Source organism: Macrotis lagotis, chromosome 7 (assembly GCF_037893015.1).
Source record: "Macrotis lagotis isolate mMagLag1 chromosome 7, bilby.v1.9.chrom.fasta, whole genome shotgun sequence".
In the NCBI taxonomy this organism is placed as follows: Eukaryota; Metazoa; Chordata; class Mammalia; order Peramelemorphia; family Peramelidae; genus Macrotis; species Macrotis lagotis.
The window spans coordinates 25,970,404-25,991,930 of record NC_133664.1 but is presented as its reverse complement, the minus strand read 5'-3'; the positions used below and the strand labels follow the sequence as shown (position 1 = coordinate 25,991,930).

Genomic DNA, 21,527 nt, shown 5'->3' with positions numbered 1-21,527 from the left:
TGCAAATGAGAATGGGAAAAATTAAAAATTAGTCTTTAATTTCCGAAGACAGAACAAGCTAAATTTGTATATAAAGCTATAGGTGATATGTACATTATATATTCATATATATACATATTTCTAAGGAGAATACTGAATATCACCACTTTCTAAAGTCATTAGTCCTATGAATATGACATTTTTAATAATCTCATATATGCAAGGAGACAAAATTTCAAGTTTTACAATATGCTAAAAGATGACCAATGTCATGATGCCAGCTGAGTGCCAGTTAGTGATCACAGCTCTGATTCATTGTTGAGTTCTCATAAATAAGAATATGAAGCATTTCAAGTTCTTATCTTCCTATTGTCCACAGAAACGTGGGTTACTTAATGCTGAATAAGTCCTTCGAGATGCACACCTCATTTGCTGATAATCTCTGGGTAATTGCGGTGTAAACATGTATGACAGCCAGAGAAATCCACACAGCAGTAAAATTGCCTAATTACCAGTAATCAATAGAGGTTTTATAATGTAAACATACTTGGGAGATAATGACATGAGGATATTTATATTTATGCCATTTAAATCCCTAACTGAAAGGGTTCTTATTCCTTTCTGAAACATAGCCAGTTGCCTTTTTTTTCAGAAGGTACTTGAGAAGTCTTGCCTTTACTAAACAAGAGAAGAAAATAATTTAATGATACATGCCACATTAGGCAGGCACTCAAATTTCACAAAAAGGATCATGGATTTAGATCCTTATTTCTAGTAAATCACATTAAAATCCCACAGTTTCTGGATGAATTTAATTGAACTGAATAAAATGGGAAATTTGCCCAGAAATTGCCAACCTCCAGGACTGGTAAAAATGAAGGGGCAACGATAAGCATTAAGGGTTTGGTAGGGCTTGAGGTCCAGTGCTTTGGGGTGTCAACTGGTGAAGTCGCCTTCACTATAATCAAAATTTCAAAAGCTTTATGTAGTAAGTTATTCATGCAGTCAGATTGGAAAAACCTCAGTATCTAATACATATGCGTGTACCCATACACACACATATACATACACACACAAATAAATTCTTAGATGTAGCATGCTGCTCCAATCTGGAAGCTATAGCTTCCCATACCCAAGTTTATTTCCTACATTTGATATGAACCAAGATCTCCAATAGCATCAGTACTCCTCTATAGGATCACAGGTCTAGAATTGAAAGGGATCTCAGATGTCATCAATCCCCTGAGTTTACAAATGAGGAAACAAAGGCTCAGGGAGAGGTTAAGTGATTTGGTCAAAGTCACACAATAAGCATCAGGCAGAGAATTTGAACCCAGATTCTCTAGCTCCAGAGCCAGATTATTAAGTAACCAATGAAAGGTTCTTTCAGTTTCATAATTTCATATTTCAGATTCTTCTTTGTTATTAATATCTGACAAAATATCAAGAAGGGAAATCTTAAATTGTTTAAGATAGTTATAATTTACATAGACTATCTAAAACAAAAAAGTGATATAGAGGACTGAGCTCTGGGCCTAGAGACAAATAGACATAAGCTCAAATTCAGCCAGTCACTGACAAGTCATTGAACCTGTTTTCCTCAGTTTCCTCATCTGTAAAATGAGTTGGAGAAGGAAATGGCAAATTGTTCCAGTAACTGCCAAGAAACTCCCAAAATTATTAAAATAATTATTAATACATTAAAAATATATTGAACAATGAACTGCTTATTAGAAGTGTGTTTTTCATTGACTAAAGCATTCTAAGAACAAGATCTGATCAAATAGTTACAGAGAGCGCCTAGCCCCCAGCCAAATTAATTGTGTTGTGAAGCAGGAGTGCATCAATCCCATGAGGAATCCAAAGAAATAAATTAGAGCTATTTTGGTCAATTCACCTGAATATCAATAATCTGGCCATGGTGAAGCTCCATTAGCCTCCCCAATACCTGCTGCTCGGGAGAACAGGCCCTTCCTCGAGCTGGTGGTCTTCTTCAGTTTGGCTGATGAGCAGGGATTAGGAGCAGGTCACCTCCAAGGAGGGCGACGAGGGGTCAGCACTGGTCACCGCCCAAGCACAAGGTGAGTGTGAGGAGAGTGGACACGTAGGCCCACTTCCTCCCAGGACTTGGGGTGCTTCATCCACATGCACTCCCTCCCTCAGGATATCCATGTAAAGAGGAAGGTAGCATGTTCCAATGTGTGTTTTGTACAACGGGAAACAAAATCAGAGTATTCTCAAGAACTGGCCAGAACCAGAACCTGGCCATGATGGAGCTCAAACCAAACTCAAGGCTTTGACTCACCAGATTTGTTAATGTTGGAAATGATTTATTTTAGAGATCAATATTCTGAAGGACAACCACACCAGTGGGCAAGAGGACTATAAAAGATTCAAGTCACATCACTGCTTTTATCATCAACCAGCAAACACTAATCAGGCATCACCATGCCTGGGGACTAGAATAGCAGAAGTGGAGTCCTTGGCCTCAGGGAGCTTACAGTCTAGCATGAAAGACAGTGTACACACAAGTACCAACAAAACAGACAGAATGGCTGTACATGGCGGGGGGCAGGGGGGAACAGAGGCATCCCACATCCTGGAGAGCAGAAAAGACCCAATGTGGGCTAAGCCAAGTCCTGAAAGGAATCACAAAGTAGAACTGGGGGAGGGAAAAGTGCACACTCCAGGAGAGAAGGCACCAGAGCCCAGGGGAGGAGATGGGCAGTGGAGGCTGGTGGTCAGTCACAGCAAGGAGGTAGAGCTGAACCGTCATCCAGACTGTCATGGCAGGCAGCTTATGTGGGACAGCTGGGGTCATGAGGAGAGCTGGGAAGCCGCTGAAGGTTGAGGTGGACTTCAAGACCAAGGCTTTCGGCATTTGTATAGAGGATGGTCTGGAGAACAGAGACACTGGAAGCAGGCAGACTGGGCTGGCTACTGTGAGTCAGCTAGGGGCCGCCAGGGGTGCAGACCACCAGGCTGGAGTCAGCAAGACTCATCTTCCTGCACTCAAATCCAGCCTCAGACACTGCCTAGCTATATGACTCTGGATAAGTCACTTAACCTGTCTGCCTCAGTTTCCTCATCTTTAAAATGGGTTGGAGAAGCAAATGGCAAATTACCCCAGGATCTCTGCCAAGAAATCCCCAAGGAGGCTCATGAAGAGTCAGACACAAGTGAAAAAAGACTAAACAAAAAGAAATTGTAACGGTCCAGGTATTATGTGAGGAGGGTCTAAACTTGGGGTCCTCAGTGTAATGGTGGAAGGGGACACTGGTTGGCTATTGCTCGACAGTGCCCAAGGGAGTGGAGGCGACTGAAGTCAAAATCCTGGAGTTTTGTAAAGCAGCAGTTTTGGGTCTCTAGAGAGAAATCCCTGTCTGTTGTCCTCTTGTCATCCTCTCCTCCTTACAAGTGAAGATTTTCCTTTTGTCTCCATTTGTCTCTCTGGTTCCAACCTAGGACTGGGTCCGGCTAAGGCTCTGACCAACTGGTGTTATGTTGGCTCTACCAGGATCATCCACTGGGAAATGTCAACTGTGTGGCCGTAAAGCAGCAGCTAGAGATCAGGAGCCAGACCAGGCTTGGCTACACGGATCATCTCTGGAGATTACACAAGGAAGTTACACAAGGAGGTGATGCGATCATGACAGTTAGAGGTTAAAGTGGAGGATGGATGAGGAAGAGAAGGGGGAAGTGAGGAGAAGAGAACCATCTGTCCTGAGCCAGACATTGATCTCATTTAATACATAGAAAGAAAAGCAAGACAAAATAATTTCATGAAAACCCAAAGAACAAAGTATCAAGGAGGAGAGGGTAGTCCACCTGACTAGTCACTGATGAGCAGGACAGGAGGAAAGGCCAGTTCTGAGAAGGATGAGATCAGAACTCAAAAATGCAAAGAAAGAGAATGGGAAGTCAGGAGGGGGGGGATGAGTGGAGACAGCTTTGGTTTTTTCCCCCCCTGCATTTGTCTGAGAAAGTATGGAGAATGAGTTTTCAGGAATAAGGAAGTCTTGTCAAGATATTTTAGAAAGGATGGGGAGATTTGAGAAGAAGCCAAAGAACAGGGAGAGCCTGAAGAGAAAGGGGATGATTGTGCAAATAATCTGTTGGAGAATGGGATGGAGAATAAATGTATAGGGATTGGCCACTGGGGGTGGGGAGGAGTTGGCCAACCCTTACTAAAAGTCTAAAGTAAAAGAAGAGATGGTGAGATATGGTAGCAGCCCATCCCTCCAAAATGGTCCAGAAACCCAGGAGCAGAGACTTTGGTCAGGAATAGAAAATCTCTAAATTTTCATTTCCCTTAATAAAAAGGAGAAATTGAGTTTCTGTTACCCTCCTGACAAGAGGGAAAAAATGCTTTGTAAATTGCTGATATACAAATGTAAACTATTAATATTACTATTATTACTGTTGTTGTTACTGTTATTACTGCAATGATATCCTTAATAAAAACTCCAGAAAGCCCAAGTAACCAAGTTTTATTTTTGCACAATGTACATTCTATTTTGATGCAAGAAAGAAAAAAGTAAAAAAACAATCTAAGAGTAGACATTTTTTTTGCAAGGCAATGGGGTCAAGGTCACAGAGATATGTAATTAAGTCTGAGGCTGCATTTGAACTCAGGACTCCCCAGAGCCAGTGCTCTATCTACCTAGCACCTAGCTGCCACTGTATTAAAAAAAATGTTCATATAAAAGGCCTGGCATCAGACAAAGTCACTCCAATCTCCTCAATTGCCTTCTTAGTGTTTCTGTAGTACCTGACAAGGCTCATTTTCCAGGTTTATTCCTTATAATTCACTTTCATAAATTCCAGGTTCAGTCAAAGCCAGACTCAAGGATCTTCCACTGAGGCCTTCTGCAAACCCACGCAAGCCACGAACTCCTCTCCTCAGCTCTGTCTTGCACAATTCTCCCCTCCCCCCCCTCTTTTCAGTCCTCTCATTGCTTCATTCTTCCTCTCTTCTCCTCTCCTCTCCTCTCTTGCACTTTTCCTCTCTCCTCTCCTCTCCTTCTCCAATCTTTGTGAAGCCTTACCTGATATCCACTAGTATGAAAATTCCTTCAGGGTTCCCAAAATATCCCAAATCTACTGGAGAAGGAAATGGCAAGAAATCCCCCAATGAGTCATGAAAAGTTGAACACAACTGAAAAAGGATTGAACACCAAGAAGTTCCACTGAATGTTCTATTCATTCAACAAACAGGCCCTGTGTTGGGTGCTGAGGACACAACCCCAACAAAGGACGCCCTCCCTACAAACAAGGAACTTCCATGAAGGTGGACAACACTGATGCCAAGCCCCTGCCCTAGAGAGCCTTGCAAGCAAAAGGCCAGAGGGGGCACAAATGAAGGAAAAGCACAGGAGATGCCCCAGGGGAGCACGATAACTGGATATATAATAGCCCCATGCCTCCTTGAGTGGCTACAGGATGCTTCCTGCAAGAGAAACACAAGAGGCAGGTCTGGCAGCAAGCCAGACCTGGAGAGTGAGGGCCAAATGGACTGGCTGACCTCTGCAGTCCTTCCAAGTGTTCCCATGCAAGTTCACAGGACATGGGCTTCGAGCAAATCACAGAGATGAAGGGACCTTGTTCTAAGTGAATCCAATGCCATCATCGTTAAGATTTGAGACCCAGATCTTAAGTGACTTTACTTGCCCAAGTCACAACTACTAATTCTCACAGACACAGAATGATAGAGTTGGAGGAATCCCTGGGAATCATTGAGAATAGGAACTCAGGTCTTCTGATCAATCCAAGGTCCTCTGTTCCATGGGGGCCTGAGAGGACAAATATAATAGCCAGACAGAGATGTCCTGAATTCAAGCCCAGACCATATCCTATAAACTTTTTTTTTTTAGGTTTTTGCAAGGCAATGGGGTTAAGTGGCTTGCCCAAGGCCATACAACTAGGTAATTATTAAGTGTCTGAGGATGGATTTGAACTCAGGTACTCCTGACTCCAGGGCCAGTGCTCTATCCACTGCGCCACCTAGCCACCCCTATAAACTTGGGGATTCACACATGGAACATAAGCTCACCAGAAAATCAAGCTCCCAAGAGGAGTCTTATGGCAGAGCACCGGAGTTGGAATCAAAATACCTGCCTAGCAGAATGACTTTGGACAGGTGACTCTATTGAACTCCCCGGTATACAAGGTTGTTAGGAGAAAAGAGTGTTGCAAACCTTAAAAGCCCATAGGAATGTGAACCACCAGGTACCATAACATGAACCACGATAACCTGGAATTGGCTTGATTCCTATTTAAGCAGATGGGCTTTGGTGAAACCATCTCAACCCAAACCCAAGCCCTTAGCATGACCCCTAAAATGCAGCATTGCAGATGACTCCAGAGGGAACCAACAGTGTACAATGTGCCTATGGAAACAAAATGTGCTAGAATATCAAGACTAGGATCCCCAAACAACGTGTTTGAAAAAATGCTTAGAAGTGCAGCCTTAGAATTTTCTTTCCCTCCCCAATGCCGCCATCCTTTCACAGGATCTCAAAGTTTATTAAAAGGTGCCAGCTCGTCCAGCTCACACCTAAATAGCCAACCCCGTGTAGATTTCACCCACCTGTCCTAGATGAACCCAGACTGGAAGAGGACAAGGTAAGCTTCCAGCTGTTGGACACCTCCCTGGATGCAACCAAAGGCTGCAATGAGACTCTTCACAACCCCATCACCAAGTCCCCAAGTGCTTTTTTCAGACAAAGGGCTATCCGCTCTCTACCTATGTCTTGCCATCTTGTACTTGTGAAGTTGACTTTTTGAACCCCATTTTAGGAATTTTATACTCATCCTTATTAAATTATCTTTTTTTTTTTGGCCCACTTGATTCTAAGGCATCAAGGAATGTCTAAAACCTGACTACTTCTAGAGGGTATATATCCCTCCCAGTTCTTAATCCCCTTCAAATCTGACACCCCTGCCATCCAGAGTGCTATTCAAGTAATGGATAAAAGTGTAGAGCCACAGAATGCTAAGGATGGCACACTCCAGCCCTTCATTAATGATTAATGACACACTGGACCAAGTTAATTATAGTTAAGTTCAAAGCCACCCAACCAGCACACACTTCTCCATCTTTTCTACAAGAATAGTGTTCAGGATTCTGAAATGCATTGCCAAGAACTACTATGTCTGAGTTCCCTTGATCCACAAATTGAGTAAATGTATTTAAGAAAGGGCAGAGGAAGAAATGAAGAAGCCCTGGTGTGATATGGTTGTTTGGACCACTTCAACTCAAAAATCTTCTCAAAAATCCTACAGGCTTTCAAGGATCCCACTCTTGACCTCTCTGCAGAGTCTGGCACCATTCCCCAGCCTTCTCTCCAGACACACACACACACACACACACACACACACATACACACACACAAACAGCGCCTCCTGGGGCCATCTCTCTGGCTTCTCCTAGGGTAATCACTCCTTTTCTATCTCTTTTACAGTAGCAGCAGTATCTTTATCTTGTCTCCTCCAGGTGGGTTTTGTTTTTCTTTTCTCTCAGACTTTCGACCTCTCTCTCTCTCTCACTTGGTGACCTTACCAGATATTCCAGTATGCAATCCAGTATTCCTACCTCTGTACCTGTCCTGAGATCCAGTTGCCCAATGCCAAAAACCATATCAAACTCAACAATGCTCAGTATCTATCACTCCTCCTCAACCTCCCAACTCCCTTCTAATACCCCTCCCCTTCTGTCAATCCTGACACCATTTTCCCACTCTCCCAGGTCTACAGCCTCAGTCATGGCCAGCCCTTCATTCTCACTCACCCCTGTGTTCAATGAGGTGCCTAGTCTTGGTATATCTTTCTTCCACAGTCATGCATCCTTTTCAGAACCTCATCTCTTCCCCTCCATGATTTCCACAGCTTCCTCGGTCTCCCCAAATTCAACTTCTCCCTCCAATTAATCCTCCACTCAGCTGCTAAATGGATGGTGCTTACAGGTCTGACCTTGCCACTCCTCTTGCCAAGAAATTCAAGTATTTTATATTAGGATGATGGCTGTCCTTCATTCCTGAAGACGACCATGACATCAGGCAGGTGATGACAAGCACATGAATTGGATTTGAGTGAGGAGGGCTGTCTGTGCTCAGTCACCAGTCTCACTTTCTCCTCCAGAGCCATCTGGGTCCAGGGGCAAGATATGGCCTGATGTGAGGCAGTCAGGGTGACATGACTGGCCCAAGGTCACCCAGCTCAAAGGTTGACCTGAAATCTAATGTCCAGCTATCTTTCCATACGTCTTACTTAACCCACTTTCTAATCCAGTCACACTACATCATTTGCTTTCTCCCTGCACCACATTCCATTGTAGCTTGGCTTGGAGTTGTTCCCATTCTCACCTCCTCATGAGAGCCTAGCTCCCTTTAAAGTTTGTTTCAGTTCCCATCTCCTCAGGGAAGTCATTTCTGATTGTCCAAGTGGATCATTTTGTTCACATCTAGCTGCATTTCCACATCTGTGAACATGCTGCATCATCCCCCAGAAAAAAGGTGTGATCCCTGGGAAGCTCCAAACATGGAGAAGACACTTAACAAAAACTGATGATTGGAATATGAAGCTTGGGCAAATCAGCTGAACTTGTGAAATAGAAAAGAATTTTCACTGTGATTTCATTGCACCTCCAAATACTCAGAAAGGACCTGGGGGGACTAGGATGTGTCCAAATAACTAATGCTTAGCCCTTTAAATACCAATTAAAAACATATATTTTTAAAGGCAATCTTTCTAAAGTAAACTATACATTGTTAAAAAAATATATATAACATAAATCGTGGATTGTTTTCCCCCAAACTAAATAAGGGAAGTCATCAAGGATCATTTCAAGTGTGATTTTTGTTCCTACACGAAATCACCCCAAACTTCTGCCACCTTTGAATTGTCTGCCGTTCGGGACTTCTCCTTTTCCTCTCCACAGCTGCTTACAGGATGGCAGATGACAGGATGGACCGTCTTCAGCAGAACCCCAGTATCTCTTTTCATTGATCAATTCTATCCTTGAACGAATAGGAGCAGAGATTGTTTTCTGTCTTTATGCTCTGGACTGACCGACATGACCCACACTTAATGCGTACTGCTTTTGGAACTGCATTTTTCTTTTCATTTCATTCCCCACTGATCTGCCTCTCCCTTCCCTCATCCCAAATTCTTACAAGTAAATGCTTTATTTACCCCCATTTTAGGTCATTCAAGACCCTTCCTTGCCAGGCCTAAAATTCCCTTGAGCCAGTGCCTTTTCTTAAGCACTCACTTGGTGAGGGTTCAAGGGCATTACATCCTCTGACCCAAAACCCCCTTTATAGATGAAGCAATGCACCTGGGGGGGGGGCATCAGAGGGAGTGGGCAGTGGGAAGAGAGAGGGAAGGGGAGAAAAGGAGGAGGAGGAGGAGGAGGAGGAGAGAGACAGAGAGACAGAGAGAGAGGAAGGGGAGGGGGAGGGGGAGGAGGAAGAGGAGGAGCTGGAGGGGTGGGGGGAGGATGTGGGAGAGCAGGGGGCTGGGGGGCGGGGGGCAGGGGGGGTCCTCGCCCGCCGCGCTCCTGGGCCTCCCCGGCCCCGGGGGTCACTTTGGCCCCAACCGCCTAGGGGCGGGGCCGCTGTCCGCGCGCTCGCGGCCGCGCAAGCCCGGGGGTCTCTCCGGGACCCGGGGGTCTCTCCGGGGCCCGGCGGCCCGCAGCCTCCCGGGGCGCCCAGCCAGGGGCGGCCGCGCCCGGAGCCCGTCGGCCTCGGCTCCTCGCCGGCGCCCCGCGCTCCCGGCCGCCCGCCCGGCCCCACTCACCGGCGCGGGGGAGGACGCCCTCCTTCAGGCCGCTCCGCCGCTCGCCAAGCCGGCCATGCCGGCCCCGCCCCGGCCCCGCGCCCCGCCGCCCCCTGCCTCCCGGCCCCGGCCGGGCTCCGGGCCGCCGCCGCTTGTCCTCAGCCCCGGGGGCGCCGCCGTCAGCGCCGCCGTTGGTTTTCAAGCCCAGGCTGCTTTGGGGGCCGCCAACCGGCGCGGCCGGACCAATGGCGAGGCGCCTTCTTGCGCTCGGCCGGCCGCCGCCGTCCAATGGCCGACGAGCGTGCTGCGGGGTGCGCGGCGCCATGGAGACGAGTGACGCCGGCTCCCGCGTTGCCATGGCGCCGGGACGACGCGCAGGTGGCAGGGCCCCTGGAGGCCCCGCCGCGGCTCGGGCCGCTCGGAGTCTGCGCAGGCCCCGGGGGGCGGGGGGGTCTGCCGGGATCCCCGGCGGCATCGGAGCGGCTCCCGCGGGTGCGGGCGGGCGGAGCCCCGAGGTGGCACCTCCGCTCGGGCCTGGGCCGGCACTGCCCGGAGCCCGTCCTCGCCGGCCCGTGCTTCCGCGGGGGCTCGGGGCCGCCCGAGCTGCCGAGCTGTCAGTCCGGCTCCCGGGCCGGCCCGCGGTCCGTCAGGCGGCCGGGGGAGGGGCGGCGGCCCGGAGTCCAGGCCGGGGCCCGCCCGGGGCAGGGCCCGCCTGCCAGGAGGGGCCGCGGGCGCGGCCTGTGCCAGCGCCAACCCGGGTTTGCGCCCCTTGAGCTCCCTGGCGAGGGGCAGCAGTGGCAACGCCCCGTGCCCACGGGGGCAGCCAAGGCCTGTGCAGGCCGGGGCCTTTCCCCAGCCCCCCACCCCCAGTTCTTTGGGGAAGGGGAAGCACGCAGCCTTGCTCGGCCTGCCCCAGTCTCACCCTCCGAATCCGGCCTCCTCATGGTTTCCCCAAACCAGAAGGAAGATGAAAATGAAGGAAACGAGGCGGGATGTCCAACAAACGATTCAGTAGACTTTTATTGCTTTTGTCAAATTCAATAACGTTTCAAAAAATAGTTTTCTTCTAATAATTATAAAACAAATTTGAAAGGCAGGATCTTTCACATTATAGATATGTTGGAGAGTCTTGTACTTCATACAAACAAAAAATAGCCGATCTACATTTAGAATAAGATTTACCTGGCGTTGGATTTTATTACAAAAGAAAAACTGCTATTAAAATTATAAAACAGCCATAAAAAAATTGGAACTGCACTGTGTCAAATGATACACGTTACCAAACAGTATAGAAATGAATGAACACTAAAATTCAATTTCTGTTCGCTTAAATGTGCTGAACATTAGAAGACAACCCCCATACATACACACACACACACAAACACACAAAAACACACACACAAAAACCATATACAATTTATCAAAAAAACCAGTTACAAATACCAAGTGAATCACTATTTTAATAAATTTGATTTTAAAAAAGGAAACGATTGGGTTTGTAACACATTGTCAACTTAGGTTGTCAGAATGTGCTAATTTAATAAAAGAATATTCCGTCAACCTAACGGTTTTCATATAATTGACACTTATTTTAAAAGGTTATCAAATAAAAGCACTTTATATTAAAATATCACTAGGCAATTTTTGCATTTAGAACACTATTTCAGACTCCAAATGTCCCCGAAGTCTCAAATTTACTTTCCAGAAAATAAATTATTGTTGGTATAAAACAAAAGCTATCTCACATTTGTACTGCATTACATGTGATCTACTGAGTCATTTAAAATGTTAAATTTAACATAAAATGAAAAAATCATTCTGATATGAATGGCCTAACCATGAAATCTGCATTTGAAAACTATCACCACTCAAATTGCTTAGCACATTTACAGAACATATGTACAGAACTTAAAGTAGCAAGCTCTCTCATATTATACTCTCAATTTCTGATAGATTTTTAACAGAACTTTAACCTGCCTCATGAAAGGGCAAAAGTCACTGTATGTACATATAAATGCATTTTGGAGCTTGGAGAAATACTCTAATTGAATTGGCTGATATGTTTGACTGATGAAGAAAGATACCTTTAAAAATACCTGAATTAGTGTAATTAAATCAAGTCCTAAAGATTTTGCAAAGACTTGGCAAGTTGAACATTTCAAATGCCACTTTTTTCTTCCTTAAAAACATATCCCCCCCCCAAAATAGTTTTAGAAGATCATAACTATCTCACATACCCCAAAAAGCAGGGGGGAGAATCTTGCTTGAAGTCAGCATATTACTAAGACTTAAATGCAGAATAATTTTATCATGAGAAAGTTCAGATGGCTAATTAAGAAGGAATGACTCTTCAGAAGATAGATAAATCTCCATTTTTCAATATCTGATCTCCTCCCCATCATACATCCATAACTAAGCAATGCAGGCAAGTGAGAGGAGTATCCCAAGGTGGTTCAAGCAGCCAGGTGTATTAAGTGGCACAAAGCTCCAGCCCTGGCACCTAATGGCATCCACAAAGGGCTGGATTATTTCTTTTCATTTATTTTCAAAATGGACAAATACATTGACTTAATTGTTCTGCACCCTGAGATAAATCAGTGCATAGTAATTACTACTGCTCATTTATACCATTAAGGCAACATTTTTATCTACACAAAGCAACTCCTGTCCTTCACCATCTTATAATGCATACTCTCTCCATGATTTTTCTTTACTAAACAAGTGGAGGAGAAGATAACCTTTAAAATAAAGTAAGCAGTAAATTACTTAAATATGAGTTATCACTGGTCTTTTATGGAGAACTCATATCAGGTCATATCTGTCAAAGGAGAAAATATCAACTATGAAGAATATAGAAAAATGATTTTGAATGTAAAGTGTTTGGGAGATTCATGGTTTTTCTGGCACAAGGTAATTACATAATTAAATAAAAATCACTAAGACATTATGATCTCAAGGTACTTTTAAATTTAAAAATTACCTCCTGTAAAATGGCCTGGATTATGAACCCTTTGGAGTCCCATACCCAAGTTCAGAAGGTTATTTATCAGGAAATCCTAGCACCCAACACAAGATGTTTAAAGTTTAAGATGAATAGCAAATATTTGGGTCTCTGTAAATTATACTGTTGAAAAATAAAGTTGAATTATTTAAATGGAAGAACAGCGAGTTACAAGCACCATGGATAATATTCTGTAATCAATTGCTGGTAGAGTAATGAGCACTCTTCCCTTATTCGGGAGGACCAAAAAAGGTATGAGCGAATGCTGGCAATCAGACTTCCTAAAGAAAAGAAGCTACATTTCTAACATTTCACTTGTGGTAGAAATTATTCTTTTTATGATTTTTCTGTATAAACTAAAAACAGGTAATACAAAGAAAAAAATGTCTAAATAATCAAAGAGAAGCATTTTTGTTTATACATTAAACAGTAGTCAACCAAAAATCTTTGGAGAGTCTGCAACATACTTTGAATCTTGTTTCCAGAAATCATCATGTGTTCCAGTTCCTACAGCACTATTTCAGCTGTGCTGCAAGTTCTATCCTCCCTACTACTACACCTTCCTTAACAAAAAAGAGTTTGAGTTTCATTTTTGTGTCATTGCCACCATTTTAATATATTTCAATACTAACTCAATGCATGTTTGGTTTTTCTGAATTATTCTCTTGCCAAATCAATTGCGCAACCCCATTCATCCAGTCCTACAGGTTTAGTAACAATATTTATTCATTTCACGTTTGGAATTAACTTCAAACAAAGATTATATAAAAGATGACCAATTAGATTTACTAGCTTGGGTAAAAAGGCACTTAAAAGACAAAGACAAAAAAATTGAATAATTCATATCATAAGTAGGCATACCATCAATAGTCTGAGCTTTACATAAAATGGTTAACTTGCTTGAAAAACACTATCATGGCAGTGTTTAATATCAAATTGGTGAAATTTGTCAACTGTATTCTTTCAGGGAATTAATCATAAATGTAAGAAAACCCCAACTATTTACATTTACACATTTACTCTACTATATATGCATTACCTTAAATTTTTTTTTACAGAATTTAATCTTTACACCAATTAAAATAAATAAAACGTTTAGAAACAAAACCAAGGTTAGTATTGTATTAAATATGTTCTGTACAGTGAAAAGAATGGCAATGTAAACAGAAAATCCAAGGTAATTCTTAAGAGCCCATAAAGTAATACTGATCATAAACCCATTCCAGAATTCTGCCTCCTGATTATTTAATCACACTTCTTTTTTAAATGAAAAATAATCAAGAATTGAACTTGATACTAAACTAAAACATTTTAAGAAAATGAAAGCAAAAAATGCTTGAAGAGAACACATCCTTTACACATGTTTTCCTAACTCTGACAATCAAGGAAGAGAATAGCTAACAGGTATATGATGCTCTACCGTAATCACAAGGATTCATGAAAAAAAAAAAGACTGCAGTAAAACCTAATAATGTTTCGAATAGTTGTTTTAGAGTGTCTAAAATGATAATTATGAGTAGACAGAGTAGCTAACACTGGTATGGGGGTAAAAGTATATTTTAAAATCACCTGCATTTTTACTTGAGTACTGAACTGGAAAAGTGAGGATAGATTTTGTTGTTGGAACTTTTCTTTAGAGCTTAAAAAAGTGACAGTCACAAATACAAATCATCTAATCAATACTTCCCTTTGACTTTTTATGGTTAAAAATCCATCTCTAGGGAATATCAACATGGCCACCTCCATAAAGAACTCCAAATGAGAGGAAAACCAAGATGCTACTTGTCATCTAACAGGCATGCTACCTTTTGTTTCATTAAAAAAAAAAAAACACAAAGCTTCACTTTTTTCCATGAAACTCAAAACAGTAATCGGAGAAAAGGTGAAATTTTTAAATAACTCGGGTTAAAATTCACAGAGATCTCTCAATAATAAATATACTGACAAATATAAACTAAGATTGATTAACTTTGGGTACACATACAGATTTTAAAGAAAAAAATACACATGCTTTTCCCACACTTCCTATTTCAAAACTGAAAAAATAATTTTTCTAACAGAATAAATATTCAAAGGATAATTAATAACTGTACCTTACAAGAGACCCACATCATTATATACACAATCACTACTGTGCTCATAACAGACGAGTCAGACACTTTCAAACCACGGGAATCATACTTTGGTGGTATGGCAGCCAAAAATAGTCTATACAAACAACACACAACACACACACATACATAATTCTTCTTGGTTAAGTTCTATAATGAAGTTTCAGCATCCACATATTTCCTTGCAGGTTCATCTTCAAGATTTATTTTCACACTCACTGGTTTTTCGGGGCTATTTAAAACAAAGAATAAATGAAGGGTTTAAAAATAATATCAGGCAGGTTTTTTAAAATGGTGACTCAAGCTATCAAAAGTTATCTTTGGAAATGAAGCATTCAGCAACTTGAGGCTGCCATTATAACCGCGAACTAATAGTTTTGGTTAGTATAATAGCATTAATAACAGTAAAACTTAGTTGAAAAGAATGTTATTGGGCTATTATTCCTGAATCTAGTATCTATTATTGTGTATATAGATGGACTGAGCAGAATGAGAAATTAACTTACAACTAATTGTATTATTTGTTTAGGAAGGAACACCTCTAAAATCCTTCTATATTAATCAAGCAGACTTGATAAATGATCTTTATTGGATTTCTATACTCAGTAATATTTAACTTTGTTGATAAATCTTTCTAAAAACTAAATCTTTGTACATTTCAAAAAGTAATTACTAAAATACATATACTTCATAGTCTCAGGCATAGAAAACAAAGTTTTGAAACCATTTAAAGTGTACCACCTTGTATAATATGGACTGAAATAAAATACTCATATTCAAAAATCCAGATAAAACAGTCACATTGGGACACTGCTCTCACATATAGAGAAACAGTATAAATACATATTTTGAGGAACCACTTACTTGCTGGGTAAAATGACCTGCCAACCCAAATTTTAACATTACTTTAAAAACTTCAGGCAATACCTTGTGACAAAAAACATTCCACTTGGGGTAGCTAGGTGGCACTAGAGCACCGGCCCTGGAGTAAGGACACGAGTTCAAATCCAGCCTCAGACACTTAATGCTTACTTAGTTGTGTGACCTTGGGCAAGTCACTTAACCCCATTGTCTTGCAAAAAACAAACATACCAACCAAAAAAGTTCCACTCTCAAAAAAAGTGACTATGGAAATTATGATAAGGGAGACCTGGATGTGATCAAAGGCAAATGTAGGATCCCAACTATTTAAGAATGTATAAAGGAAGACAAGAATCAATTCCCCAGAACTAGGATTTGGTTCTCTTTTACAAGGTAAATATGCACTTACCTAAGGGGTGTCCAAACAGGGCCAAAATGTTGACCGGAGGATGAGAGGAAAGGTGAAGAAGGAAGGATGAGCTGTAAAGAGCTAAGAGGCAAGTGAATTCAGTGGGGTTTCAGAAAAGAGCAGGAATGAAATAAGGATGAGCTGGGACAAACAGTCCATTACAAGAAACTCAGGAGCACAAACAAGAAAAAGGTGAAGAGGCGCAGGTTGGCCAGTCAAGTAAAACAGAGAAAAGACAGAAAATCTCCAAAGGCCAGTCTAAGAAAGAAAGGCTACTAGGCTACCAGGTCAAAGCAGCTGCCATGCGGGCAAGGTGGGGCATCCCCAGAGACAGAGGGCTTAGAAAAGCAGAAGTTCCACTTGTCTGAGGGCTTCAAGGCCAGCAAGTGGAGGTGGAGAGAGACCAGAAAGAATCACGAGCCCAGGGCCTGGGGAGCCTCCTCCCAGAGGTGGAGAGCACGATGAGCAGGAGGAGAACACCCGGACAATGAACTGTGGCCCCCTCCGACGATCAGACTACAACAGACAGCAGACTACAGCAGTCAGAAGAAGAGATCCTTCCATAAATGGAGCCACCAAGGCTTGTCCCTGGGATGGTACCCAAGCCAACAGAAGGAACCCATGGAAGAGCTGGAGAGAAGTCATTGCAGAACAAGTGCCCAAAGAGTATGTTTGCACATGTGTGCGTGTGTATGTGTGTATGGAGTGTGTCCTTATATGTGTGTATTCAGGTGATGTGTATGCCTGTGTGCACTGAGTGTGTGTGCATGTGGATTCACACTTGCTGCATGTGTGCACTTTGGGATGTGTGAACACTTGTGAGTTCGTGTGTGTTGTGCATGCGTGTCTATGCCATCTCCTCACAACTGTTACTGGAGTCGCAAGTAAAACACTATGTCAGAACGCAGGCAAGGGTACAGTCATAGCTACCTCATACTCGGCCTGGATGCTCGGGCGCTCTCGGTGGTCATGGCAAGGGCTCTCCACTGGGCAGTTTTGGCCATTTCATCTGATATGTTAACAACTGAAGGATCAACACTGGAGAACAAACACACTTCTTGGTTAGCACACTGTACTGGGCAAAGCACAAACGCTGTCACCCAGACTACCTATGTTTTCCACCATCCAACTCACAAAAAAAAAAAAAAGGTGCCAAGGCCCTGAAAAGGCCTAACACATGATTCTGAAATTAAGTGTAGAAGCTCTTAATCCTCCTGTAGGGTCCAAAGCCTGGAAAGTCTGTTTGTAAACATGAAGACTATGGCAGCTTCCTGGGGTCACTCTGCTCCCTCTTGCTCGGCCTACCCTGGAGGCCGCTGGTTCAGCAGGAGCCCCCATAGTTGGTGTAAGTAATAAACTAAAACGTGTCAGAGGACAGAAAATCAAGATGGTGAATCCAAGAGCTTTCATTTCAGTATCATTTGGAAGAACTGGGGAAGAGAAGGGGGGAAATGAGAGATCCTAGCCATCTTCAGGAATTTAGAAGTCATGATCAAGATGAACTAGATTTATTCTGATATCTCAAGAGGCAGAAGTTGAAAAGAGGCTTGAATTCTGGCTTAAGAAAATCAAAAAAGTTCGAGCTATTCCAAAATGAAATGGGTAGCTTTGGGGAAAGGGGCATTCAAGTAAGGGCCAGATGAACACTGCATTCCTTTCAAATTATAAAATTTTAGGAATATATTACAAGGATAGACTGCAGTATTCAAAGACATTCAAATGTTCCCTATTACTCATGGTTAAGATCAGCATTGATGTAAGGAGCATCAACACAAAATGACATCACAGACCTGATCAAGGATTGAAGTTCACAAGTCCAAGCTTTCATGAGCTTGGGAAGGAGCTCTGAGGGACAAAAAAAATATATGATCAAAATCTACACAAAATGCTTGGGAAAACGTCTGTGCTTAACAAGCAACTGTATGTTATGAATACTATCACTGCTGATCCTCATTTAAGGATCATAATGACCTGAGCATTAATTGAAACTTATGTGCATCATCAGTATGAATATTATAGTATTATCCTAACAATATTTTGAGAAAATGATTGTGACATTTTCCATGGTGTGCTTATGTGGAAGAACTATTTCAAGATTTTTAGTTCAATTTAGACAGCACAAAAAATATAGATGTTAAAAAAGCTAACTACAAAATTCCATTTCCTAAATTTAATAATAAAATGACAAATCAGTCATGGATACTTCCTGAAAAGTCATTTAGGAAAATTAAACTTTTTTCTTACAATTTAATTAAAATAATGGAAGCAAGACACCTATAGCTGGAAATAACTGGTTTCACTATCATAGTCAATAAATAAGCTCAGAAAATTTACAACTCTACTCTACCTTTGGAAAATAAGTACAAACCACGGGGAAAAAAAAAAATTCATCTTCCTTTATAAACTTCTCTTTCTCTGTGGCTATTTATTTGAATGCCTGCAAATAACAGAAAAAGTAAATAAAAATGTTCTTACAGAATCTGTTAATTTATAAATTGAATTCAACTGACTGAAATCAGAATCACTGAAAGACTGTTAATGAAGTTTTCTATTATAGAAAAGTTCTCATTTGCATAGAAATGACTGATCATAAATTTCAGGCAAAACATTAAAAAGGAGAAATGCTCTAGAGATGCTCTCCAAAGACAGTTGCCATCATGATGGGGGGAAAGGCAACACAAAAACCTGGTTGTAAAGAGGTTTCCTGTGGCTAACTGCACCAAGCTAGAAGCCATCACAGTGCCACGTGAAGATCTGTAAGAATTCCAAGCTGTTTGACCTTAGCAGGGGGACGACCAATGCTCATTGCCCAGATTACACCACCCAGTTGTTTGGACTATTACAGGGCATTCTATAAGTCTGTTTCTCTAGGACAGATGGTCCAGAGGACAAAACATGTGCTTTCAACAAGAGTTGAATGAAGAGGTGAAGAGGGGCTCAAGGACCGTTCAGGAAATTATCAAACAAAATGACTCCAAAGGCTCATCTTTTAATACCAATATTCAGTGGATGGCAGCAAATCGGACTAGAATAGTCTCCCAAGAACTAAAAATTACTAATAGAGGGGCAATGGGAAGTTCACAGACAGGCATGGGAGCAATAGCAAGACATAATCAACTTGGAAGAACAAGAGGAAGATTTCATCAAGAAATTATATATAACAGGAGAAGACTCTCCAGTCAAGATTGCTGCCAATTGCCTACTGGATGTTTGCTGACAGAAGGAGCTCAATCTCAATACATCCAAATGATCATCTCTTAACCCAAAACCACCCTCCCCCAAACCCTCCATATTTCTGACAAAAGTACAGCCATCCAACCAGTCACCTAGTTTTTTAACTTCATTCTCCTCCTCAACTGGTCCTTTTGCTTCCCTTTAGCCCATGTATCCTCCAGCCCCTTCCCTCCATACAGCCCACAACCTAGACTACTGCAAAGGCCGGGGATCTGCTCCTCTTTCCAATTCATCCTCCACAAAGCCCCCAAAGGGACTTTCCTAACACATGGGTCTACTCATGTCACTCCCCAAACCAAAAGGTTCCAGAGACTGCACTGCTAACTCCTCTTGCCTTTTAAGGCCTTTCCTCCTCTTGCTCCTGTGTTATCTTCCTGGCTGATCACACACGTCACCCTAGCCCCCATAAACTCTGGTCCAGCAAAACTGGCCTACAGACTTTCCCTCCATTCATGACATCCTATTTTCCATATCTCCATGCTTTTGCAAAAACTGTCTGTCCTCTGAGGCTAATAAAATGTTCCCGTCTTACCTCTCCTTCTTCCAACACCACAGTCCCTTTGAAATGCAGTGGAGCTTTTCTTGATCTCCCCAGTAACTACTTGCTCCTTTTTAATCCTCCCACTACCACATTTACCTGGCATTTATTTTGTATTTACTTACACTATCATATTGCCCACACTGTCTGTCCATCCCACTCCTCAAACACATATACAGACCACCCTTAAAATAATAGTAAGTTCCATAAGGGCAAACATTTTTCTGTTTTGCTTGCCCCATGCTCAAATGGATCTGGATCCATGATCATCATTTGGGAGGTCCCTCCAATTAAGGTTGATTGCAACCCATTTATGCCTGCCCATTCACTGTGATTCATGAGTATGACCACCCAACCTGACAGCAAACCTCCCTCAGTTCCCCTGAAAGGATTCTGGCAGCTCTTCAGCCTGGTCACCAGCCTTCCCTCAACCTTGGAACAAAGGCAGCCTGAGTCTTCCCTTCCAATCACAGGATTTCTGAAGACCATCTACTTCCTTCTTCAAAGTTCTTCATTCCTTCTCACATGGACCTTCCCACTGTCTCTTAAGGGGAACTAACATTCAATGAATCTTCATAGACAGTTACTGCCCAAGGCTTTGCTATCTTCCACACAGTAACATCAACAGAATGGCGCCTTTATTTCCAAGGAGTCACTTTTAGGACCTTGGATATTCTCAGACAACAATTCAGCCTGCATCTTTCCTCCTTTTCAACTACGAAGTCAATTCCTGCTCCATCCACACCATCTGTGATAGATAAACTCTAGAGAAGACCCTTTCCAAATGCATGGCATAATATGAGCAAAAGACATTCATCTTTGGTATTGTCTTTTTGAATGACCTTGTCAAACTTTTAATTGAATATCTATTCCAGAAGGTTTTACAATATTCAGTGTGATGCATTCAGCACTTTGTTCATAAACAGGCATTCCAAAGAATCTCATCATTCACAGAGAATTCCTCATCTATTTGTCCTTTGAACTGAATCTAATTCATCACATCTATATCTATATCTATATCTATCTATCTATCTATCTATCTATTTCACTCTATTTTATAATTTGCCTGATAATCATTATCACAAAGGAATCCCAGCATCATTCCTAAGCAAAATAAGACATTTAGTAAATTTATAATTACCCAGGAATATTTGGCAAAGATTCAATTTATAAATGGATTCATAATGAGATGACACATACAGAAACTATATAAAGCTCTTTAATACTGAAATACATTCTCTGCATGCTGGGAGGCTACAACATGTAGTCATGGATCACATTAAGAGCTAGGATCTGCCAAATCAATGAATCCAATACCCCCACTGTCTTAGTGAGCTAACAGGGTTCAAGAAATGAAATGACTTGTCCAAGGTTACAAGGTTACACTGCTTCTTCTTTATATGTCAAGGATTTTGAGTCTCCACTCTCCCCTTCTCATGAGCATGTAATCTCTCAAAATCTATTAGAGAAAGCACTATCAAAGGAATAATGAATGAAGACACAGGAATGGTACAACAAAGAATCATTAGCCAGTGTTGAAAGTAGATATAGTATAAGCTCCCTAATAAGAATGTATGATCTAACCAAAAATAAAATATCACAGAAGTAAAAAGATTC

At 42.2% G+C, this 21,527-nt stretch overlaps 2 protein-coding genes across 19 annotated transcripts in view; both read right to left on the bottom strand.

The window, feature by feature from the left end:
• NEK10 (NIMA related kinase 10) overlaps window positions 1-9,856 on the bottom strand; it is a 215,938-nt gene extending 206,082 nt beyond the window's left edge. For 5 of the 6 annotated variants that reach the window (XM_074195662.1, XM_074195667.1, XM_074195665.1 and 2 more), the window contains exon 1: window positions 9,778-9,856. The gene's annotated coding sequence lies outside the window, so the exon portion shown is untranslated. Of the gene's footprint in view, window positions 1-8,871; window positions 9,202-9,777 lie in introns of those variants that run through there. The other variant, XM_074195663.1, reaches the window with a different exon arrangement.
• Window positions 9,857-10,718: 862 nt separating this feature from the next.
• The window catches only part of SLC4A7 (solute carrier family 4 member 7), a 105,465-nt gene continuing 94,656 nt past the window's right edge, over window positions 10,719-21,527 (bottom strand). For 6 of the 13 annotated variants that reach the window (XM_074195648.1, XM_074195653.1, XM_074195657.1 and 3 more), the window contains 3 exons: window positions 17,069-17,176; window positions 16,139-16,219; window positions 10,719-15,100 (listed from right to left, as the gene is read on the bottom strand). In XM_074195648.1, the coding sequence (XP_074051749.1) occupies window positions 15,019-15,100; window positions 16,139-16,219; window positions 17,069-17,176 (271 nt within the window). In that variant the 3' untranslated portion in view covers window positions 10,719-15,018. The remainder of the gene's footprint in view (window positions 15,101-16,138; window positions 16,220-17,068; window positions 17,177-21,527) is intronic. The other 7 variants (XM_074195651.1, XM_074195652.1, XM_074195660.1 and 4 more) reach the window with 3 other exon arrangements.